This window comes from Podarcis melisellensis, assembly GCF_964234715.1.
Source record: "Podarcis melisellensis genome assembly, chromosome: 2".
NCBI classification, from domain to species: Eukaryota; Metazoa; Chordata; class Lepidosauria; order Squamata; family Lacertidae; genus Podarcis; species Podarcis melisellensis.
The window spans coordinates 85,908,097-85,934,251 of record NC_138529.1 but is presented as its reverse complement, the minus strand read 5'-3'; the positions used below and the strand labels follow the sequence as shown (position 1 = coordinate 85,934,251).

The window sequence follows — 26,155 nt, the reverse complement described above, 5'->3', positions numbered from 1 at the left end:
TGAAAATCTACGAAAGCATACATATATATATATCCACATGCACATGCGCACACACACACACAGTTGTGTTATATATGTTAGAGTTTTTAAAATGGAAGATAAACACACACAAGATTTCATCCAAAGTGCATGTTCAAAACAGGCCACATTTGATCAAATTCAAATGTGGAAGCTGTGGGAGGTATGCCATTTACACTGGAGCGCTAAAGTAAACTTCCATACATTGCAGAGACCAGGCACGCATAGGCTGCCTAGGTTGTCCTCATTTCTGCATACTTGTGCTCTTATATATTAGAAGGGAAGTCAATCCAATCCAGTCTTCGTATCTGTGTCACGTGGCTTATTTTTCCTCCAATCAGAGAATTATTCTGTACCGGGTTGTGTGAATGGAAAGGCACATAATGGATTTTCCATCATTTTTAAAGCTTGCATGATGATCCTACATTGGAATCAACACATGCAAATAATCCTACCAACATGCAGAAGATGACTGCTGGATGAGGGCAATGATTTAAATCTAGAAAGTTTAAAATATAACACTGATAGAAAGAGATATAGCTAGTAAACACTTAAACCTAACATTCATGATAGAAGACATTAATACCTCGTGCTTAAACCATCTAAATAGATCATGCTGGACACAATAGGACTTATTTCCTATAATGAGTAAATGTGCATAGGACTGCACTGCAGATCCGTTTGTATTAACATGGTGCTTTATTAGTGAAAACATCTAGGTTTTTATTGGGCTTATGCAAAGCAGTTCATTTATTTAAGGCTGCAACAATGTTTTTACTTGTTTACGCAAGTGTCACCACAAAAACTTAGTTCATATTATCGCAGTGAAACCTGGAATTAATTTGCTGCTTTCTGATCTGTAAACAGATTTAGCTTGTATGGCAATGACCTGAAACTAGGGTTGACATTAGTTTGGCAGGAAATCTGCAACTGGAACATGATTCTGAGACTGATATGCATCAATGTAACCACGCAGATTAAAACCTTTTCATAAACCATGCTAAACCTATCTGAAGGGAAACAATGGAACTTGCCTTACTGCCTCAGTGTCTTGCTTACAACCAACGATAAGACACTCTCATTAAAAATTTTGAATAAGGTTTGGAGGGAAAATATATTTGCTTTTCATGATGGTATTATCTGGAAAAAGTTTATTGGAGCCATTTTAATCTAATCTTTTCAAGTGTGCCTAAACAGACCATATGCAACACTGAATGCCAGGTAACAGATTGTCAATTAACACGTCTAGCCAATTTGTTTCAAAGGGTTGGTTTAGTATGGGAACTATGATGTTACAGAATAAGAGCCGGCAGGCTGACATATTAGACACTGAATCTTAACCAGTAATTAAGTATGTAATAATTATATCTACACTAGTAGATATGGAGAATAGCAAATTGGAACCTCTCATTTGCAATGGTCCTCTTCAAAGATTAGTTTCACTTTATTCAATACATTTGAATTTTTGAACAACTTTAAAGTAGAGAAATTATAGAAAGTAATAGGTCATGGCTTTGTATAACTGAGACAACAAGTAGAAGAAACATATGTCCTACAATAGCTTTCATCTGAATCAGAGTTCAGTGTGTGGCATGAGACATCCCCTTCCTCCTGAGGTTGAGCTCTGTCACTATTCTGAAATTTCCATCTACCCATATAAATTAGCATTGGTGAATCAGTGCCCTCTTTTATAGTGAGGAATTTTCTCTTTTGGGCAGGTATGTGAATGCCCACCTTAATCTTGCCTGCTGAACATCTTGCCTACCTCTGCCTAGTCCAAAGCCCAAAATGTATTCGAGATCTATCATCTGCCACCCTTTTCTAGGGCTGCCATACGTCTGGATTTTCCTGGACATTACCAGGATTTCAAAGGCAATTACAAAATTGTGTGGGTTTTTTGTGTTTCTGTAAAAAAAAATATTGGGGGGAAAATGGGGAGTTTGTTTTTTTTAAAAGTCAACAATTTTGGGGTGTGCTGGTTTTTACTTTTTGAAATATGGCAACCCTCCCCTATTTCAGTCTTTTGGAACATACAGTGGACTTTAAGGGAGAGGAAGGTTTAGTTGGGAGGACCACACTTAAGTTTGTGGAGGCCCTGCCTAGGTAAGAAATTTTAAAACCTTGCAATGACTTTGTCACATCAAAAATTAATGCCAGAACCTAAGCTTTAATAAAATCTATTTGCGGGGGGGAATCAATGTAAGAATCTGGGCTAAATTAGCAGGTCATTGATTTTAAAAGTGGGCTTTTTCAGATTGACTGGATGTTCTTACTTCTTGAATTAACAGGGAACATTTGTTTGGACTGAAAAAATATGGCGAGACTGGCCAGAATAAGTTCACTTCAACAAGCATCAAGTGCTTTCGGGCATCACAACACAAATAGAGCAATGCTTGCAATTAACTCATGCTAGTTGTGACTTCTTGGTGTAACTAAAGTGTCTAAGGAGTCTTCAAACGGATTCCTGCTTTGATCTGAGGGCCGGTTTTTTTCATAAACTGTTTTGCAGATCACCCCCATAACAATCACACTGAGCAGTATCACAATTCTATCTTATGACATAAACAAACTTCTTAAAATGCTACCCTTTATTGTGCTCATATCTCAGACTTAACCCTATGGCCCACCCATGGTCTCCTGACTATTGCCAATTACAGGAAATGCCAAGAGAAGATGAAAAGGAGGTGGTTCAAGGCACTGCACAGTTGAGGAAAATTCCAAGAAAACTGTGTGTGTTTAATGAAAGGCATTGTCCTGAACATTAATAGGATTTGCTTTTAATTTCCTGTGATTTTATTCCACTGCATTAAGCTACAATGCCTTTTAAGAGATAATAATCAACAAGCTGATATGAAGCTGGAAGGCATTTTGCATGCTGGAAACCAGAGCTATTATTTCAATATCAGCAAATAGGAAACAAAGTAATTCAAAGACAGAAACTCTATGTTTAAATATAACTCAAATTCATGGAGAATAAAATGGGCAATTCTACTTCTAAAGAACATGCCAGCTTCTAGGAGACACATGTCTGCTTTCCTTTCAGAAAACAAGGGCTTGGCCAAAAACACTTAAGATGGCTGAACAATGAAGAGAGCCAAAGCCACCATTTATAGAAGCAAGTCTGAGTGCAGCCAAAGGCAAGTTCCTTCCAAAACAAAAACTGGGTGGGGGGAGGGGATATCCAGGCCAAATCCTGTTGTTGTTTTACTGGTGAGTATCCAAGTCTGTTCATCAAATTCAGAGCAATTGTCCAGAACTTTCAATGACATTACAAAGAGGGATTATTACATAATCAGTAAGATATGGCTTTGTTTCTCTTTGGCTCCCCAAACACATACTTATTCTTAGTAATAAGACGTCATCTCTGCTTCCAGGCTCTAAGCAAACCATTCAATAACTAGCAGTGTCCCACTAAACTATCAGTCATGAGCATTAAATGCTCTGGGAAAATCTGCTGACATTACCTCTGTCAGTTCTGTTTTGCATTGCACCCACAGGCTCATGCTCTTCTTCCCACCTTTCCACCTCCAGCCTCTGGCACAGCCATGAGATCAGAAACTTTCACTCCTGTTTTCAATTAACTGCCGTTTAGCATTCATCACAGCCAAACCCTAAACTTAATCTCAACTATAAGTGGGACCTTCAAAAAATGTTGAAGCATGGAGTGCTCCTTCTTCAGGATTCTAGCCACTGTATTCCATCTCTTCTCACCCCCATTTTCAATTTATCCTTCCATCAGTCAGCTTTCCACAGCCAATAAGCATGCTCAATCCTCATCAGACTGGGGTTCCCACCCTGTGTGGGGCTCCCCACTCCTTAGATTATTTTCCCCTAAAGAATCAAATCTGTGTACAGTGGTACCTCTGGTTACGTACTTAATTCGTTCCGGAGGTCCGTTCTTAACCTGAAACTGTTCTTAACCTGAGACACCACTTTAGCTAATAGGGCCTACCACTGCTGCCACGCGACCGTCACACGATTCCTGTTCTCATCCTGAAGCAAAGTTCTTAACCCAAGGTACTATTTCTGGGTTAGCGGAGTCTTTAACCTGAAGCATATGTAACCCGAAGCATATGTAACCCGAGGTATCACTGTATTTCTGCAAACCATGAGGTTCCACCAAACCTGCTGATTATTTCCTTTTTTAAGTGGACAGAACCATTTTGGCTACATAAGCCAGTGTTTCCCAACCTTGGGCCTCCAGCTGTTTTTGAACTACAATTCCCATCATCCCTGACCACTGGTCTTGCTAGCTAAGGATGATGGGAGTTGTAGGCCAAAAACATCTGGAGGCCCAAGGTTGGGAAACACTGAGTCATAAGCAATGGCATCCACTCCTACCAAGACTGGAATTGGTATTTGGTTGAGTGAAACAACACAGCTTCATAAACCATGGTTTGGTTGGCTTGTCTTGTTGAAGCATAGCTAAGTCTAGCCAGTTTATCTGCTTTCAGACATAACGCTGAAATGTGGCCAACTAAAAAATGGAACTGAGAATAGTTGAAAATGGAAGCTCAAGCTTCCTTGCAGCTGCACCAGGGAGAGAGGCACGCATGACCCCAAGGCACATTCACATAATTTGGTAATCCAAAACCTCAGTGATCAAAACACACACTAGAACCAGGATGGGTGGTCTCTAGGTCTGCCAGCAATTTCTTTTGCCTCCTAGTAATTTTGGGAGCCAGGGATTTTAAACAAAACATTAACTACTAAGCACACACATTACTAGAGGACTCACTCCTTTCCACTGTATAATGAACAGCAAAAACTTCTGGGCTTTGCTATTTTGAAAGAACATGGTTCAGTTTTACTTATCTTGTTTATCTTAATGCACCTTCCAAGCAGATTGCCACATGCCACTTATACTGCCTTCTGCTTATCTGTTTTATTTTTCATTATGTGCTGCTCTGCAATGAACTGAGGATGTTTCAAAGTACAAGCAAAGCGTACTATGAACTGCAAACTCCTAGAGTGAAAGTTGCTTATATCACAATGTCTTGTGTCTTTGTATGTGTAGAAGCAGTGGAAAGGATTAAAAAATCTTCAGTTGTGAGGAAATGTAAAGAACTTACATCTTAATGAGCAAAATGGCAATGCACACTGCCCCAGTATTTGAAATTATCTAGGCATGGGTAAGACCCCTTGCCCTTTTTATCTGTATACTGTAATTAACACTCTATGCTTTTGTACATATAAGCAGGGGAAGCAATGAGATCAGTGTGATCATCTCACAGAGGTGTGATGGTTTAGTTAAGCCAGTACAAGCACAAGAAACAACTCTTTTTATTTAGCTAGGTTCTCATCATTTCACCTTGATGTTCCATGAAGGTTTATACTGTAAGATCAGACACCAAAATCTGACTGACTAATAATGCTGGAACAGAACAGTGCTCATAAATGAGTAAGAGGCAGAAACGAGCAAGTAGAACTTTCCTGTAGCACAGGGGTCAGCAAACTTTTTCAGTAGGGGGCCGGTCCACTGTCCCTCAGACCTTGTAGGGGTCTGGACTATATTGGAGGGGGGGGGGAGAATGACTGAATTCCTATGCCCCACAAATAACCCAGAAATGCATCTTAAATAAAAGGACACATTCTACTCATGTAAAAACTTGCTGATTCCCGGACTGTCCGCGGGCCGGATTTAGAAGGCAATTAGGCTGGATCCAGCCCCTGGGCCTTAGTTTGCCTACCTACCCATGCTGTAGCAGATAGCACAGAGTCATCCTATCTTGCCAAACATGCTTAGGCTGCAATTTAGCCAAAAAGTGCAAAGCTTGCAGTGTTAAACTGAGGCTCTTTAATATCAAAGCTGCCCATCTGTCACCTCCAGATTGACCCTACCATGCTATGGGTCAATTCATCTTGTCATTATTGTCTGCATGTAGTATTACCTGGGATTCCCTAAAGACACATTGTGTCTCAGTTTAATAAACATGGTTTAAGATCCTGGCTTGTTCCAAGGCTGATAACCATAGTTTCCCAGTTAATATAGGAAACTGTGGGCTAATTGGAGACCTGCAGCTTGCATAAAAGGAGGTGTTATGGGGCTACCTAAGCAGGCAAAAAGCTTCTTCATATCTTGGCCAAGTCATGATCACCCAAACAAACCCAATGTCCCATAAAAACTGGGCTCTTCACAGGTGCAGTACACATTTTTAAACCATGATGAGATCCCAAGAATTGTTCCTGAGAAAGTGTGGGTATATTAAGTGGAGACAAAATTCACGACATAAATCTGTTTGAAGACATGTTTTCCATACCATGAAAGGAATGGATCTTTGAAGTAGGCGTGCTTGGAATACACTCGCTATCAGACACTCTCCCAGAAACAGGACATCTAGGCCTCCCTTTCATTGCTCTCCAGAGTCAAAACAACACCACACTCTTTAAGCATCAGGACTGCTTCCATAAACTAACAGAGCAGGAAAGAAATGGTGGCAGGCATCAACAGAATACAGATGAAGGACTGAAAGCTGTTATATCCTGCTGCAAGTATTGTTAATTCAGTAAGGAGAAGTGGCCTGATTAGTTGTTTTTGTTCATAACAAACCAACTTCTGATCTCAATTAACACCCCTGGGGGTGAGCTAGCTAAAAGGCTAATGATTGACAATAATCCAGAAAGGAGCACAAGCTTCCTGCTGCTTTCTCTTGATAAACTGCTGCTTTGATCATTACATCATCACTCCAGATGCAAGAGTGCAAAATGTTACTGTTTGGTGCTGGACAAAATTTCAGAGGCGACTAACCGCACCTGAAAAACTTACAGTATTAGGTGCAATTCAAATAACAAGTGCCTCTTATTTAAAATTCTGGGATACACAGAAGGCAGGCGTTCACAAATGCTATTCACACACATTTAATATTGCCTGGAGTACATCTGAATGTCTTCTGTTTCTATTTCATTTCAGCTCGTTATGTGCTGCCACCAACTATCTGCATCAGTGATTTGTTCTTCAGGCCACTTTCCCATCCACAACCAGAGCACACTTTGCCTGACAATGATGTCACAGCATGCAACGTCAGAATCATTCCATTGCCCTGACAATCACAGACGGAAATGTATTTTGTGTGGCACAATGGGAAGAGGTGCAGAAACAATGTGGGCAGGCACTGTTAACATCTTCATGTTGACCCCTATTAAGAGCAGCCATCCCAGGTTACACAGTACAGTTACACAGCAAATCTAGTGTATTATTAGAGATTTCATTGCATCACTAAGAATGCAATCTGCTCTAAAACTGGAAACAGGGCCACAGCTCAGTGGTTGGTTGGCATCCGTTGGGAAATAATGAAGGAGTGAGTCTTCAGGGATGAAGTCAAAGCATTAAGAGAGTTACAGCACCTGCTGTGGCTGTAGAGGCCAATAGGGGAGAAGCATATTCTGTTGCAGCTGGGGCAGATGAAGGCATCTAATTGTGCTGATGAAGGTATACCAGTGGTAAAGCACGTAAAAATGATTCTAGGTTCTGCCCCTGGGATTTCTAGGTGTGTGTGTTAAATATCTCAAGTGGCATGGCTAAGGACGAAAAGCCATCTGAGATTATGGATGGCTGCTACCAGTCAGGAAGCGAAGCTTTGAGGACTAGCCGCTTCACACATTCATGACAACTAGGATACGTTACTTCAGTTGCCACTCAGTCACCAAGGCAAATGTCATGGTTTGTGGGTACAGACAAATGGAAGTACAGATCAGAGCTACTGGGATGATAAAAAGAACCAATAACAGCTAATGGATATATCTTGAAGGTGTCTGATAACATCTTTCTTTATGAAGTCTGCTGCAATCTGCTTCATTTAGAGTTGGGCTTCCATTTAGGGGAAAAGAAAAAAGAAACAACTGAACAGAAACTAGATTTTATCATATTTGAAAGAGGAAATGAAGTTCTATGGTCAGTCACCAGAATGCTGGGAACAAAAGGTGAAACAGAAAGGGATCAGGATGTTTCTGCAGAGAAAATGCTCTAAGCTACATAAACCTGCCAGTGAGGAAACTCACACTGAACTACTTGTTCTTCTCTGAGTGGCAAAACAGCAGAAACACCCCCCCCTCAAAAAAACCTCTCATCATCTGTTGTTTCCTTACTTTCCTAGCCACACACATGCACACTGATGGTGACACAGCAGCAAAGAAGACAGAAGTCTACTGTTTATGCACTTATGTGGGTACAGAACAGACTGACTCACTAGAGTCAACGTTGATTTCTCACTCTCCATAGCTCACCCACTCACTGGATTCTCCCCTGCACCTTTAGCAAGATGGTACATTAAAATGGCTACTCCTGCCCTGATTTTAGACAAGTAGCATTCATAGGGTGCCCTTTGACATGCTAAGTGAGCCCCTGCTACTGCTTCAAGACACTTTCTCCTCTTATTTCCAGTCTCATCAACCCCCCTCCTTTCTTATGCGGCAACAGCATCATGACTAATTTAATTACTCCAGAGACTACTTAAGTAGCTACTTAATGGATATGTGAGAATGTGGCTGAGAGACTGGCTGGTTGCACATGACAAGTTAAACCAAACCTTGACTTACCCAGACCAAAGGAATACTCATTCCTGGAGAAGGGTTTGCAGCTGCTTTGCTCCTTCCTAGTTCTTTTGCACCATGCCAAGCAGGCTTAGTTTATCATGCCATCCAAACCAGGACTCGTGGTTAAGCTCCTATCCTCACTAACCAAGAGCTATAACAAAATACAAGCCTTGATTACAACTTGTGGGTAAGTGGAACCTAACCACAAGTCCCAGTTTGGATGGCACACTAACTCAAACCTTGGCTTTGCTCAGCATGGCAGGAAGAATTTGGAGGAGAAAAGTGGCTAGGGGCTCTTCTCCAGCAGCCCACACAGTTGCATGGTCTCACTAAACCAAGTTTTGGCTTAGCATTTCATGTGCACCAGGCCAATGTCTGCATTGCACACTAGAAATGGTTCTGGCATGACCTTAAACCGTATCCAAATAAATCCTAGGAAAAGCACTTCTGGGATCACCAACGGTCAGCATCAATAAGATAACACTTGGCTAAAGCCATAGTGCCCAACAATTTATGACTGTGGCACAGATATGCTCAAAGTGGTGAGGGAGTAGTCATCTGTTACATATGACCACTGCCCCAACTGAGCACCTGCTGCTACTTCCTGAGGCACACACTCCACTACAACTTCCCCTCCCTAGTCAGAAAGTGTGCCAACTGGCATCTCTCAATCCTTTTTATATGGGAAGAAGCCAGGGAAATCCTTTGGGACAAAAGGGATAGCAATACTATAAACTCTCCACAAGCCTGGGAAAAGGGAGTAGGAAGGATGGATAGCTGAATGGAAACACTGGATTAGTAAGGAAGCTGGTTGTAGAGGAGCCTAGGACCTGTGTATGTGTTGTTTATCTGAAATCCTATGCATATGTACCTAGGAGCAAGTCCCAATTAGAAGTCAATGGGGCCTACATGCATAGGGTGCCCTTTATGTCTATAAGCATTTAAGATTAGGAAACATTTATTCTTATGGTTAAAATGATTCGGTAATAGGAATATATTTTACTATACTATATTTCCAAATTTCAAGTCTTCTGCATATAACCTTGGGGTCATATAAGTCATTAGCCATTCTGTGTAATTCTTAACAGTTTTCCTGAAGAGTGTGTGATAGAAAATCCATTTTTAAATCAGAAAATTATTTTCAGCACAATATTTATTACCAACAAAAACTTTGGCAATCAGATGCAAGAAAATGCTACACTGTTGCTTTTTGCAAATCCTTCAGTTGGCTAATCAGATCAGGATTAAAATAAGCATTTCATTTCTCTAAGAAACCGAAACATGCAGCCCACTTCTATATATCATGCTTTGCAAAGCAGAATTTGCAAACAGAGAACTTAACCTACACTTTCACCTATAGACAACAACAGCAACAAAGCCACTGATTTTAATTTTGACTTCAGTTAGAAGTTTCACTTGAGTGAATGTGGAATCAATTCCTGAATCAAGAAAAAGAACTGTCCGGCTCTGTCATGGTACATGGAGCCTACTTGCCCTGAACATTCTTACCAAGAAGTGGTAAAAACCTATACTGAAAATTACTGTGAAAGAAAGCAAGAAAGTCAGAAAGAAATTGTTTATCTCTTCTATTAGTTGCCACTGATTTCAGACAATGCTTTTGATATCATTATTTATATTTAGTTTGTGTTAATCTCACACACACTTTTTGCACTTCAGAAGCATGCAGAACCACAACATTAATTTGAAGAGGGTACAAAGCAACCAGTCTGAACAAAATTAATGGATATCCATGGTTATGGTCACTCAATCTTTAATATGTAATTTGCATTTTGAATTTTTATTCTTTTACCTTGTGGTAGAAAAATGAAAATATGACCAAGTGGAAAATGTTTGCAATTTCATACTACTACTACTACTAATAATAATGCTATGGAGATGTGAATGAAGTTTGCTATGGCAACATCTTTACAAAAGCAAAACAACAGAAAATGAGACTTTAAAAAATAAAATTAAATACATATTTTTCCAGTTTGCTTGCAGAACAGGGAAATAAGACAAAGCATGAGCGATTGGGGGATGACAGCAGTTTTCAATAAACATGGATTTTGTGCTGCTTTTTAAGGAAGTCAAAGGTGCTTTCAATCAAAATTCAGAATAAAGCATTCCTCATTTTGATAATATCCTTATCTGACTCCAATGAGTTGAACCCAGATTTTAAACAAAAGGGTGAGATTCAGTGCAGTGAGTGTCAGCTTGCACAACAAAGCTTTCCCTTCCTCTCTCCTCTCCCCTGCAGCCTCCCCCCACAAATGGCCCCAGTATCTGCTCTGGTGTGTTGGGGGAATCTTCTGGAGCAGATTTTGGGGGCGGGGGGGGGGGGGCTGCAGGGTGGAAAAGAGAAAAGAAAGTGTTAGTCCTGTTGCATGAGCAAATTACCATTATGTATGTTGCCCAATAAATCTAATCTGAAATGCTGTAACAGTAAATTATTTTGGGTGAATTATTCTCCCCTCAAGTAGAGAAATTATATGTGTGCCTTCTGTAACAGGTAAGTAACATTTTCTGCTTTAAGCATTTGTCGGTTTTATTATCTTCCTATGTTCCCCTACATATGTTCATTATGACAGACAATTTCTCAGAAAAGACAGAATAAAGAGCAATTATTCAAAATTAAAGGAAGAAAACTTGTCATCTACCGGAATATTTGTAAAATATTGTGAGCAATCCAGGGCAACTTAGACATTCCTATCAATGGGGCCACATACTCTGGAGTGTACCTCATTCTTTGCAAGCTGAATAGTTAGAAATGTCCACACCCCTTAGACTGGCAATAAAATTATGAGAGCTGCAAAGTCTGGATGTAATGATGGGATGTGGCAGAAGCATAGTGGGTGACTGGAAATGGTGCAACTTTTCTGTAGATCATCTGAGGGCTGGCACTGCCAACATAGCACATTTGGGAGGGGGACAAAAAATGTTGTAAATGTTTGCAGATAACATTCCTAGAACTCTCAGTGACATATGGATAAACACAAACGAGGCATCAAGCTCCATGTACAAACATGCCTCCCCCCCATTTCACAAGCATCCCACCTTAGCTGCACTCACCCGTTGGAACTTCTGTCCCCTCCTCAATGCGGATGGGCAGTGCTGGTTCCTCCATAGGGTGAGGCACTGATAGAAAGTAATGAATGATGGTAGTATTTGACGCAAAATGATTACAGTAAGATGGTTCCTTCTTAGCATTATAGTTACAAATGAGACTGGCGATAGCTATGAGCAATCCACTTTCCATACTAAGAAATGACCTGCTTCAAAAAACAATCCTAAATCCTGACAAAGACCATCTCTGAGAATGCATTTCTGTCTGAAAAGGCTCAGATCATTCCACCATCTCTGAAATACTTGAGCACAACTGCCTTAAGAAGTATTTATACTTAAGGGCTATACACTACTCCCTCAAAATTAACACTGCTGCAGAGGATTTAATTCTGTTAAATGTCAAGTTTAAAAAAGGGGAAAGTATCTTAACTAAGAAGAGGATACTATTCCAAAATTACTGTACATTTTAACAAATCTAGTATTTGACAATGTGCCTGTTTTGACTCTCATGAGAGCATTTAACTCCCATTTAAAAATTCATGCTGCAGCAGTCCAAAAAGCCAAAGCACAAAGCCACAAACACTATAGAGATTATGAGCAAAAATAAATGTATACAAAGATGTACATGAAGAAGAGTCTTCACAGGCTATCTGGAGATGCAGAAAAGGAAGCATCAAGACTTCCAGTTTTACTTTACTGATACATGCCTAAGCAGGTAATAAAGGGGCACACTGTTATATATTATATGCACACCCAGGTTTGTACACATATGAGATACATATGTGTACAAATCAAGACCCATGGCACTTTTTGCAGTCTGTGTATTTATCTCCCTTTTTTGTTGTTGTTACAGTATATCCCATTCCTTTTCTGTGAAAGATCTGAGAAAGGTATTCACAGAGTGAGAAGGAAAAGGGCAAGGGGGGAAAGGAGGAAAATGCCCTGCTCAAGCAGAGGGCTGTAGAGGAACAGGGCTTGGAGAATGGACACCTGTTCTTCCTTTCTCTTGTCCTCTGAAGCACAACATGGCATTCCTCCTTGCTTTTTAAGAAGCCTGAAGGAGGGGAAAGTTTGGCGCTAATGCCTCCTCTACCCCCACCTTTACACAATGAGGAAGCATTACATTTTGCAGGTTAAATGGCCTTTCCAAAGAGCAAATTGAGCCCAAGGAATGGCTCAGAACAGAGTATTCTATAAAGCCAATTCCTTTTCCCAATCCAGCGATGGGTACAGAAAATACACACCAGACTGGCCTTTAGCCTACCTCCCAACTCCAAGGGCCGAGAACTCATGTGTGGGTGCTGCTCTATGTTACTAACATTTCAAGGTAGCTGGAGGGCAATGAGCATGTGAAAACACTGTCTTCAGCCTGTTTTTGAGGATTACTGGGAAGGCATGTGTGTAGTAGGCCATTTAAAAACACAAGACCCACAATTTCCCTGCATACCTCAGTGGTATGTAGGCATTCAGTCTGACCCTTTCCCTTCACTAGTTCTGCTGTCCAGCACATCCAAAGCACATCCACATGCAGCTAACCCTCATTTGAAAATAGGAACGGTGATAGTTTAATAGTTTAGAAACTCTGTCTCTCTATCATGCTAACCATCCAGAAAGGCCATGCATCTTACTGAGCTGGCCAATTATGACATCCAATGAGGCCAAGGGGACTGAGATTCTATGTTATGCTTGCTCCTCATTTCATGGGTTTGCCTGTCTAGGCTGGGAGTTTCCTCCAAGAAGCTAGTAGATCCCAGTTCTCCCATTCCTACCAGTAAACTTTAATTTTCTCTGGACAGCACCATTTTACCCCTAACCACTCACCAAAGTCCCTGCATTCAGTTGCCATTAATATTACTGCTATCGGGCTCACCAGGCGCAGAAAATGCTGGATCAAGAGGTGGCAATAATGACAGTGAGTGAATCACTTTAAACACTGCTCCCATGGAGAAACATCTTATTATATGGCATCTGTTGGGACCCTTGCATGTTGCATTGCAGAGGATGAAATGTGCAAATGGACTGTGTGCCGCTGTACTGTAGTAGGAAAAACACACAAAATGGGGTTCTATCGTCCATTTTTCTAATTTGGCTAACCATGGCCTGGGATGTATGGTTAGCCTTTGGCAGCCTTCCCCAACCTGGTGTCCTCCAGATGGTGTTGGCACTCCAAATCCCCTCAGCTCCGGCAAGAATGACCAATGGTCAGATGTTCAATTAAACTCCTCTCACCCCTGGAGGGCACTAAGTTGGCAAAGACTAGCCTATGGTGTGGCTGGCAGGCATCTCATACATCCCAAGAGGCAGAGGCAAGGAGGGAAATGTTCAAAACCTATTCCCACATCTGTTGAGAATTAAGGCAGAAAGGAGGAAATTCTTCCATTTTCCTCATCGCAATATTTTGCAATGTTCCCTTAAATCTGAATGCACTGCTAGTTTATCATGCAAAACAAGGCCATGGCTTGAAGGGAAAAGATGTTTGCAATCAAATTTGCCTCTACAAATGGAGGTACTCAGCACAGAAATGATTACCTATGAAGAGTGTGCTGCACAAGCTGCTTTTTATTCTAGCTCAACTAGTACTTCAGCCCCATAAGAACATTTGTTACCATAACTTTTAGATACATGAACCCATTGTTATGCAAACATAAGGCAGCACTATAGCTAAATACTTACATACTTTAAAAAAAACCCACTATTGTTTTATTAGACCTTTACCCAAGGCTAACATTCCTGAGTTTGCCACTGAGTTAGTGTGCACAGAGAATGTCATATAAAACAGACTCCATACCACAAAGGAATGCAATAATTGTCCTCTCCAAAGCAGATTCTGCTCCATCAAAACAAAAACAAAAAACTTAAACCCAAGTGAATCCTTACTTTTATTAAATTTGCAAGTTTAATTAAGTTTTTGAACACAGAGACAAATTTTCAAAAGAACTGAGCAGCTAGTTCAATGTGTCCAAGGGGTTTTTTAGTCCTGTGTTTCACAAACAGCAGCCCTCTCGATGCATGGTGAAACTGAAGGGAAACTCATAAGCAGTTTGAGATACGGCATGGTTATTACTATTAAGAAGGGTATGTGTGCATGAGTGTAAAGTCTCAGTGGGTGTACCCAAGCTTATGGGCTTAGACAACGTCTTTGCAAATAACCAGCCAGAATTTGCAAGTAAGCCAAGTCCATGAGCAGAATATATAACTGTTTTACCGCAACCTGCTGCTCCATTTGGTCTGAGAATGATGCTCATGCAGAGGAAGGGAACATTTAGTAAAAGGAGTTGCATAATGCAACTAAAAAAAACAACATTGATGGCTGCTGGGACTGGCTCTCTAGCACAACCTAGTGGTTAAGACTCTTGCTCATTCATCCAGGGTGAGTCACTGTTTCATGTAAATAAATAGTTTGCCAGACCTCAAACTGCCCTGTGATACATAGATCAGCAGACTGACTGCATCCTGTTGCTGTTCTTTGAAGGGGAAGGGGACTGGAAAGTGTCTATATATACTTATATTCATGGCTGTCAACAAGTAATGCCAAGAAATCGTAGAAAAAGCTTACAATATCTACATACTATCTGAGGCCACACGCACATATGCACACACCAACTTTGCAAATACTAACTTGGATTATGATATATAATCCAAGAAAAACAAAGTGTATTTCAGCACAGGAATGGCAGCAGGAAAATTTACACTGAGCTCGTACACTGATTTGCTCTATGGCCTTGGAGAAATCTCTTACAGTGCAATCCTAAGCATATTTACTCTGAAGTAAGTCCCATGTAGTTCAAAAAGAGAGAAGGGACTTACTCTCTAGTAAGTGTACCTGTGATTGCAGTGCTGATTACTCTTCATCAACTTCTATTTCTAAAATGAGGGCAATAGCAGTTACCTACTTGTTCACATGAAACCCAGCACTTTTGTCAAACTGCAAATTCAAGTCAGAGTTTGTTGGCTATTAATACTACAACAACGACAATAACTGCTACTACTAACAGCAGCATTTCTAGTTTGGCCCAAATTGCTTGCTCTCTCAACCACTAATTTTGTAAATTTGAAACAACAGGAACCCCACTTCACAAAGTTGGTAAGAATATATGCAAAACAAAACACTGATCCAGAATGGGATGATCTGTGCACATGTTCTGATCACAGATCACCTTAGCTATACACAGGAGTAAGAAGAGGCTCTGCAAGAGGGAGCAGACATCCACCTCCAGCAGCCCCAATTCTTATGTAGTTCCCACCCTCTAATAATAACAATAACAACAACAATAATAATGCTGAGTATTATCACTACATGACAGTAGCTTATTTTCTGCAAGCAGTTTTACTGTCCTATGAGCAGATGGTGAACATTTGGAATTCTGGAACATTTGAGCTGCACTGCTAATATTTCGCTATTTTCATTAACGAGCATTAATAACACTTACATGAAGAAGAGTCTCTCCAGAATGGATTTTCTCTTCCTGTTTCAGAAAAAGAAAAAATAAAATAAAATAAACAAGAACAAAACAAAACAAAACAAAAAATAAGATGCTAATGGAGGGGGAAATATGGACATAATCCTGCCAGATATGAATGCCACATGTGTGTTTAAGAACTCCAGATAACAACAGAGTCTGCACTACCAGGCAACTGTTCCTCCCTAATTTTCTGCTTTAATCTTTCATACGTGCCAGCTTTTAAAAAATGAAATTCTGGCAAACTGTCTCAAAAGTCAAACTTAAGATCCAGAAAAATTAAGTTCCTGCAGCAAGACAGGAAGGCTTATCACTTTCCCTGGGATTTGTGCATCATTGTCTAGGATCTCCATTGTTTACAGCCATTTTCTAGCACCAAAAGGTCCTCTGTGGCCTACAATGAAAAGCTGGAAAACAGCTTAGGAACATAAGAAGCTGCCTTACACCAGGTAAGTTTGTCCAGTTAGCCCAGTATTATACACTCTTGACTTGCAGTGGCTCATCAAAGTCTTGGGAAGAAGTATTTCTCACAACCTTCTACCTGGTCCTTTTTAATCTAGAGATGCCGGGGTCTGAGCCTCATACCTTCTGCTTCCAAAGCATGTGCTCTACCACTGAACTCTATTTCTGGCTTTGGGGCACAACAACTGTTTCTGGATCTCTTCTTGCCAGAGATCTAGTCTGCAAATTAGTAGAGGGATCAGTAGAACTCTGTAACGGTTCTCAACTACCTAGTTAGATCCTGCAAAGCAAATACCCTCTTCTGGGTCCTATAGCGGATTCTGCTGGCATAGGGCAGGGAGCTGGCTCAAGTATGAGAGGGTGGACTGAAAGGCAGAGAGAATGGGATCAGAAACTGAAGAGTACCAGGGCATCAAATTTCTCCCCAAGTCTGCAGTTTTGACAGGCCTCTACAACATTGTTCTTCTAATGCCCACATTCTGGTAGAAGCCTGAAGTCTTATATGTAAGAAAGAGTTAAAATAATCTGTACTAAGGAATTTGTGCAGTTCTGCAAGAGATAGGGAAGAAGTAGTCATAGTAACAAAGTGTATTTCGTGTCCTGACAGTCTCTAACTGAAAATAAGCTGCCTAGGTGTATTCTATTAAAATAGCTAAACACCTCTTCTGTACTTACCAAGGCAGGATGTGGTGTATTGAGTCACTTCTGCAAGTGCACACCAAACATTTAAAGCACATCTGTCCAAAGAATCCTGGGAATTGTAGTTTACCCTTCATAGAGCACAATTCTTGACATCCTTAACAAATACCTCCAGGATTACCAGGATTATTTGGGGGTAGAGGAGAATTTGCTTTAAATGTTTGGAGTATACACAACATCAGGCTGAAGTGTAGTTTCAATGCTATAGTCAAACTATTGTGTACTTAAGCATGGCTTGGATATAGGCTGAGGTTTGGATATAAAGCTGGGTTTCATTAAGTCTAAAGGCAGTCCTAATATAGAAAACAAATTCCTCCAGCTGCAACTGGAGTTAACTAGTATAAAATTTGTTGTGCATGCCAGGCTAAAGCTAAAGTAATTCATACAGGGGGCTAGAAGCTACTTGTCCATTAAAAATACACTTTGTTTCTGCTAGGCAAGGGGATATATGTGGGAATGTGCAGTTATTCTACATTCAGTTTCAACAGCTTAACAGGTCTATTAAACTTGGCAGTGTATAAAACTGAAAAAGTTCAGAACAATTTTAACACAATGGTATATCACAAAGCCACAGAGCTGGGCTTCTCATTCTGTGGACCTTGAAACATTGTAGCTCTTGGTGTTATTTTTATCTTTCTATAACTTGCTTTAGGTGGAAAATATTTTTAAGTCTAAGCTACTGCAAGCTCTTAGAACTTGAACCTCTGCAACATCTGGAATAACTTTCTGAATTAACAATAATTAAATAAAATGATAATGGTGGTGGGGTGGTGATGATATTGTTAAAACTAAAAGTAGTTGCATTAGTAATAACAATAAAATTAAAAATAATAATGATATAAATAATAATTTAAAAGAATCAATTCAGCATTGAAAAAAACACAGTATTATTACTTCCTCTGGTTGAACAAGCCAACTTGCTCTTAAAAGGAAAGTCACAAGTCAATGATAAAATATAATTAATATTCAAACCCCAATTTATTCAGAGATACAGTACAGGACACATCTTGAATGAGAATAGATGGCACTATTTTTCAGACATTTCATTCCCCTCAGGAAATCATTTTTAAATATTTGACATTTATAAGTACCACTGTAATTTAAAACAAATAGATTTAACATGATTTAAACAAGCTCCAGTAAGTTCAATAAGGCTCCCAGCCCATTGAAAAGACTGGCATACCTGTGCATTGTCTCTTATGAGTACTGAGACAGTTGCACATCTTACACAATGGCAAATGAAAGTTTCACACCATACACATATGAGTTGGAGACCTTGACACTGGTGTATATGTTTTTGAAAAGTGATTATTTGTAAAGCAGCCCTTAACAGTAGAAAGTGCTTTTATCTGGGATTAGACAACAGCCTCTGCTTGAAACGTTAAGAGTATTGTTAGGGACAGGGCACACATGCAGTGCTTCTATGAAACAAGTGTCTTGAGGCAAGCTGCATCTACAAAGCAAGCTCACATTCACAGCTGCACTAGCAAAGCAAAGTTAATTTTGTAAGGATGCAGAGACGGGGAAGAAGTATATAGAGAAGGCTGCCCTAAACTATATATGAACAGGCTTTAACTTGCCACAAGGAAAAAAATAATCAATCCCTGCTAGAATCATGTTTGAGCTTGAAGACAAAAGTAGAAAATAATGGGACAAAACTGAAATGCACCAGGAGGGGGTGCCCAGAAGTATATCATCGTGATTATTACTACTGCTACATATAAAGTACTTTGTACTGCAGACAGACCTAATTGTCCTTTGAGTTACTTCTATGAGCAAAGCAACCAATAAATATTATTAATAAGAGCAGTGCAGTAGTAGATATTTGCTTCTGGCCTTTAAGCCCTGCTTAACTAAGGAATACTTACATATCTGGTGGAAAGGAAGCTGGTTAGCAGAGCTGGAGCATCCTGCTGCCATGGCACTTTTGTGTAGCTTTGCCTTGCTAGCTTTGCCTTGCTAGAACTTTCACAGCCCCCACCCTATAGTCAGCTTTCATTTCCCCCCCCCATCTAAAAACTGTTATAAATGCTGAGGATGCTTGTTCATTGGTTGACGAGACTTACAACAATGGGAACAAAAAGACCATATAGAAAGAAACAGAGGCAGGCTAAGTAGATAAATGTTAGGCAAAAATATGAAACAATGAAGCTAAATGAGTGGATCAAGCCGTGTCGGATTTCTAGCTCCTTTCTTTGGCCTTTCCTCCTCAGTCACTAGGGAGCTGGAGCTTTTATCTCTGCCCACTGCCTCACCTTTATCCTTACCTCATGTCTCTGCCTACTTCACCTTCCTCTGGGCAGCCTGTCCCTGTTCCAATGTTAGCTATAGGTGGGAGGGTAGCGGGGAAAGAATGCCCTTGTGACATCAGCAGCCATTGTCTCAGGCTTCTCTCCTCTGTTCTGAGGTGTGCAAAGAAATCTGAGTTGAGGGCAGGCTGCTGTTCCTCCCCCTTAAGCAGGGACACTTCCTGCTCTCCTGCCTAGTTACTAGGGGAATAGGGCATTTAGGTGGCGCTGTCTCCCAGCTCAAGATCACAAGTTCCCCAAGCACAGTCTTTAGCCTTCCTCCGCTCAGTTTTCTGAAGAGAAGTTGTTCAGGAGGAGGTTTGAGCAGAAGGAGGGACTCCTTCTCAGGACACTAGCCCCGCTCCCCAAATCTCTTGCCTTCCCAATCCCCTTGCCACTTGCACTGAAATGGTTCAAAGGAAGGAAGGGGAGTGGGGAGAATCAAGCATATGTTTACAGAAGCGTTAGTGCTTATATGCTTATCATCATACTAAACGTGACATTTGCAGGATGCAGATGGCTTTACATGACCTTGTTTTCACAATCCTGTAACTACTTTGAGTTTATTGATTAAAAAATACTTTAGTGGTCCTTTTGACTCCTATCGTCTTCTCCCACAACTTAACTTGCCTTCATATTCCCTCCTCTCCTTCTTCTGTCCTGTCTCTCTTTATATATTTGTGTTTGTGTGTGTGCCTTTTCTATGGTAGCAGGGTAGCAAGAGGGACATTCTATATGGGGAAGATAAGTACTAGTGTAGGCTTGTTTTGGGTTATCACATGCTATATAATAAACAACATATAATATTCTTTCAAGAGCAAGAACAACAAGGTTCCTTCCTTTCTCTCCAACCATTCTTACCATATGCAACAGGATTCTGAAATTTTTGGATCTGAACATCCAGATGCTCCACATCCCCTCTACCATTCCACCACCATTTCACCATTTGTGTCAAGCACAGTATCTTATCTCACTACTTCAGCACTTAAGTCATGTGATCATCAGGCGATATCAAAGACTAGCAGCATCTTGAACCATTTCCAGTTTCTTTTCACATTAATTTACAAACATTTACCAAAACAATGCTAGGCACTTTCAGCACTGTGTAATGGAAAAGTGTCTTGTCCTACTGAGAGGTCCTGAATTTATGGTTTAGTAAATTATATACAAGATTAAACTCAGATCTGTATCACAGGATATTTCATAACCTCTTTCCTCCCCAAGGCATAATAGCAATATGATGCCTGTCTATGCCACATCATTATTTTCTTGAAGATCAATTACTTCACAGAGTCATTTACACTACCACACTGAAAACAAAAATGTATTTTTTATTCTGTTGAATATGACAAAAAGAATTTAGATACAGATATTAGAAAGGTTTGTTGCTGACTTGAGGGATGGCCACACAATCCCACTGATACATGTGGGGAGCTGATTGTAGACATTAAAACAGTTGTGTGGAGCCCCAATTCCACAGATGCATTTCAACAGCACCCCTACTGCTGTGTCTTAATTGGGCCTCTCTTTGTAAAAGATGTGCCAAATGCACAGAGAAGCAGCAAACATAACAGTGATGATGCCTTCAAGCAAGTACAGAACATTTTCACAACATGATGCTGCTCAGACAAGTAATCCAATCCATGTATTCCAAGGGAAGGAAATCACTTCCCTCCCACCACGTTCACCAGCCTGAAGTGGAGGAAATCCTTCCCATTCCCAAGTGTAATGATCAATTAGAATACTGACAGGCAACCTTTAAGGCAAAAGCACCACAAGTCAAGCACAAAGTGTGAGACAGTGCAACACTAGCATACCTTTCAAGACATAGGCTATTTCCAGGGTTTGGGGTGATTTTGGCTCCTTTCAATAGTCAAACCTAATAGTTCTCTATTGGACAGTGTTCTCGAAGCTACTAACATGAGTTTGACCAAACTGTGGGAGGCAGTGGAAGACAGGAGTGCCTAGCGTGCTCTGATCCATGGGGTCATGAAGAGTCGGACATGACTAAACAACAACAATAGCTCTCTGGCTATTGTCCAGAAATGCCAGAAACTCTGACACTAGGTGCCACCATGCCACAATTTGGCCACCCACTTATGAGCATGAATGCCTATCCTTACATTCTAACATGTAGGCTCTACTCAACAAAAGGCTTCTAGTTACAGTTTTCTAGATACAGCAGTTTTAAATGCCTCAAAAAATCTTGGGAGGCAGACTGAAGGCTATATATATCCCACTTTCCCCCTCCACAAAAGGAGGTTTTCAAACCGGCTTTCACAAACAGAAATGCAAAACATAAAAATAACAATAATCCAATGATTAAAACAAATGATCAAACTAAAAACTACCCAAAAAACAAAGCACAAAACCACATCACTCACAATACTACATTTTATAGTGCCCTTATTTCCCACCACAGGGCAAACAGCACAGGATGTGTGCTTTTGACTGAAGTATGGTGCAGTAGGAAAAAGGGGTGAATAGACTTCCCAAGTGCTGCTTCACCAATCCAATTGGCAGCCTTTCTTCAGTTACATTACATTAGAAAATAAATCATCAAAAGTTCCAACCACACAGATCCAAAGTCATGCACAGTTTTGCCCTCAGTACCCTGTGGGCCATATTTGAGAAGTCACTGTGGGACTGGAAAACCTTTGCTGAAATAACCCTGAGAGAGAGGCTTATTGTTCACCCAAGCCCTAATGAAGCAACAAGATTCTGACAGGTCTATACCTCATTCACCTATTTTTAGTATTCTCATCAGGCATTTCTTCATTTCCCCCATTAATCAGTTATCAGACTCTTATGTCTCAGTCCATTCTCCCCTTCCCAGAAGAAAAGAGGAACAGAAGAAATTCTAATGACATTTTATTCCATCACGGCAAAAAAAATACCTAAATGATATCATCACATTGCACTCCGAGTTACTCCATTGTAAATTAGCTTTTGGAGAGTTGCTTCAGCTTTACACCAAAATCTCCTGCTTATATCTCTTTAACCAAAGCTGCTCATTTTATGATCAGCTCAAAGTCCTAGACTTCCGGCCATTTGTTCACTTACTAATGCTCTAATATTCTATAGGCCTCATCCTGGAATTACACAGTTCTATCCAATGCAATTAAGAGATTTCTGAAGATAATTCTGTCTAAGTTTGCATACTAGAGCACATCCATGATATAGCCAAGGGGAGAAAGCAACAACCTATTCCCCCCACCCATTATCATTCTGTAACATAATGTCTTTGCTGGTCGAATCTCACATACTGCCCCCTACAGGATGGGATGTTATTTGCCACACTTGCTTTTGCAGGCTGCCAAAGGTTATGTCATTCTTGGGTGCCAGTGCTATAAGGAGATTAGTGCAGAGGAAAGTGGGAAAGGAAAACTAAAGACCTTGGGGGAGAGGGTAGAAGGTGACTGGAGGGGAGAGGGAGGCGTGAAAAGCAAAAGGGAGTGACAGATTTAAAAAAGAAGAGAGATCAATATTGGGAAGATTAAAGAAGAAAGAGGTAAAATTGAAAACAGAGAGAAACAGACCACCACAGCAAACATATAATTTCCCCCTCTGAACAGTATGTTCACCTTCAGCATTTGCCTTAAGTAAATGACATTGTTAGTACAGTAGATGACTAGCTCATCTCCGGTACAAAGTAAAATCCATCCCTTACTGTAAAAGATCAGTTTCCAAGCAATGCCTTCCAGGAAAATATTCCCACCACATTCCAAAGTCAAATGGTGCTAGAGAGATTATTTGTTTACTCAAATATAAATCTAGACATACAAAATCATTTGCCAAGGACACAGAGGTCTGGCCTAGACTGGGCTATATTTCCCTCCCCTCCAACACTGTGTATGAATAACCCCACATTTTTAATAAGCTCATTCACTAAAAACAAAATATCCTTTTAAAAAATAAGAGATTTCAAAATCTTAGCCAGCAGCAACTCCAAATTACATAGCCTGTTAACATGACAAACCTATTTGGTTCTTTCAGCCCAACCCTTAAGACAGTCTTTAACACAGAGGAACAAGAAAGTACAGTGGATACCAAAAGAGCCCATTAAGCACAACTTGACTTTTCTTGGCACACTTTCTTAATGCCTTTCCTGATACGGTTAAAAATTAGTCACTATGAATGTTTTTTAAAAAAGAATAAGCAAAGCTCTATATCCACATTGGGAAGAGCGACTAGGACGTTCAAGATTTCAAAACAGGCAGCTCTGTTTCTTCACCATCACACCTGGCTCTTCATTTCACAGTATATATTACTTATTTTTAGAACACTAAAGACAGAGAGCTTAAAGAATACATACTTAGAAATAAGGTCTGTATTAAAGATAATGGTCTTTTCTCCCAAAAGCATTCAGCATTAGGCAGCAGCAGTAATAAGAATGTCTAGTTCAGACATTCGCCTTGGTAAAACACAGGTTGTATAGGTAATGAGCACTTTGTTCTCCTCTAAACAAAACAGTATAAAAAGAGAAGCATATCCTCAATTGGCCATCTGCTGATCTTTACACGTATGCAAAGTGCCTTCCTCCTCATGCTCTTATATGGAAATTTAGATGGTGCTGCCTCAAAAGTCTGTATCCTTCCCTTTTGTTAAACGAGCACACACAGAGATGAATATTCATCACCTTAGTGCTGCCTTCTGATCCCAGGAACAGCGGTGGAAATCCAGAATCACTTTATTGACACTGAAGTGTGCTGGAGATTCGGTTCTTGCCAGCAAACTTTCTAAGAGTATCACAATCCCTTTCCTTTCACCACTCCAAACCCAAAGAAAATGAATGAACGAGTGCACAAGAGGGCAACTGCAGTCCAGTTAAAGATGTACAGTACTAACACCAACCGTGTAGCAATGCTAGTGCTTGCCTTTTCTGGTAGATTTTTTAGTAGCAGAGAACAGCGCTGCTTAAATATAATTTAATCGCACACTGCACGGAAGAGAAAGGGAGTGAGGAGGGCCAAGCACATGCTCATCAAACATACAAAGGCAGAAAACGCACTAAAACCAGGAGGAAAGCGTTAGCCGCACCAGCAGACAATTCCATTTAGCTGCTATCTGTTATTTAAAAGTTAACACAAGGTGTCGGAGGGCGGCGGCGGGGAAGAGAGGTAACTGCTGAGAGACCCCATACAGCCAAACCAGAAAGGTGCACATGCATGCACGTTTTAAAGGGGAGGGGGGACACCAGACAAAAGGAAAACCGCCATGCGCTCACTCACTCCCTCGCTCTCAAAAAAAAAAACCCCACAAAAAACGCACAAAAGCAATGCATCCTAAAAGTAAATAGCAAAGGACAAATACAAATCTCTAAGGAAGGGGGAAAGGGGTGGGGGTCGGATAAGGGAAGGTAGGTGAGTGGGTGCGTGGGCTTCTCAGCCTACGGTGAAACCTGGCAAAAAAAATCCCCGACCCCCTGATGCCAGGATTTCTTGCTTCCCACCTTGGCTGAGGGATGCCCCTTAGAAATAGGAAGAAGCCTTTCTTTTCTTCAGAGTAGCTCCCCGTTTTCCAGTAAATGACAAGAGGCGATCCATATGCCTCCGACTCCCTTTGTTCCTAAATGCTACGAGGGAGAGCGGAAAAGAGAGGGAAGGAGAGCGAGGAAGAAAGGAAGAAAAGGGAGCCACCGACAGAGAGAAAGCAGAGCCGCGAAGGCTGGGCTTAGGTCCTTCCCTGTGTGCCTTTGCACTCCCAAAATATATGTAATAATATATATCTATATCAAAAATCCCTCGGAAAAGGAGCCTCGGGTACCTGTAGCAGCGGCACCCCTCTGACCAGGTATCTGTCCAGCGCCTTAGCTGCCCGTGGGTCTGTCCCGTGTGTCCCGGGGAGAGTGCCAAGGCGGACTAACAGGGCTGCGAGGGAGGAAACGGTAATTTATAAGCGCTTTCTTCCTGACCTCTCGTGTCTGTTGTCTAATGAGCGAGCGCCGAGCATCACCCATCCTGCTGAGTGGAAAAACACCAGCTCGGCCTCGTCTTTGGCGGGGGAGGCGGGGAGAGGGAGGAGGGGGGAGCGGGAAGGAGGGGCCATCTTTCCGTCAGTCCCTTTCGACACACACGGGGGGGGGGGGAGAGAGGGAGGAGGGGAGGCTCGGCTGGCAGGCGGCCCGGAGGGCTGCGCGAGGCGGGGAAGGGCCGCCACAGGCGCGGGGAGGAGGAGGTGGGAGCAGCTGCCTGGCCGGGAAAAAGAGCCAGCAGCTCCGGGCGTGTGCCAAGGAGGCGGGAAAGTCGCGCCTTTATTCCCCCCTACTCCTATTCCCCCCCCCATCCACCCGCACCCCCCGGCGGGTGAGAGAAAAGGAGAAACGGCGCGCGCGCGCTCGACAGGAAAATGGGGCAGATTAACCGTCGAGACTGCCGTTGTGAGGGCGCTGCAGAAGGGGGCTTCCTCCCTCCCTCCCTCCCTCTCCTCAGGCTGTGAGGAGGCGCACCAACGCTATAATTTCGACTCCCCATGCTCTACAACGCGAGGGTTTCTGCCTCCCCCCCCAACTTCCCAATCCCAGGTTAGAGAGAAAGGGGAGCGGGGTAAACAGAAGAAGAAGAGGGCGCCATTTCGCAAACGGTCGCGAAATCCCGGTTTGCCGCCGGGCGTCGGTCGCCTCACGCGGAGCGG

At 41.4% G+C, this 26,155-nt stretch overlaps 1 protein-coding gene across 9 annotated transcripts in view; it reads right to left on the bottom strand.

Moving 5' to 3' along the window:
- Nucleotides 1-25,460, bottom strand: part of SLC6A6 (solute carrier family 6 member 6) — a 59,176-nt gene extending 33,716 nt beyond the window's left edge. Inside the window, exons 1-3 of one of the 9 annotated variants that reach the window (XM_081902037.1) lie at nt 25,289-25,393; nt 16,044-16,079; nt 11,620-11,685 (exon numbers count right to left, since the gene is read on the bottom strand). In XM_081902037.1, the coding sequence (XP_081758163.1) occupies nt 11,620-11,674 (55 nt within the window). In that variant the 5' untranslated portion in view covers nt 11,675-11,685; nt 16,044-16,079; nt 25,289-25,393. The other 8 variants (XM_081902045.1, XM_081902039.1, XM_081902040.1 and 5 more) reach the window with 8 other exon arrangements.
- Between the last annotated feature and the right edge of the window lie 695 nt (nt 25,461-26,155).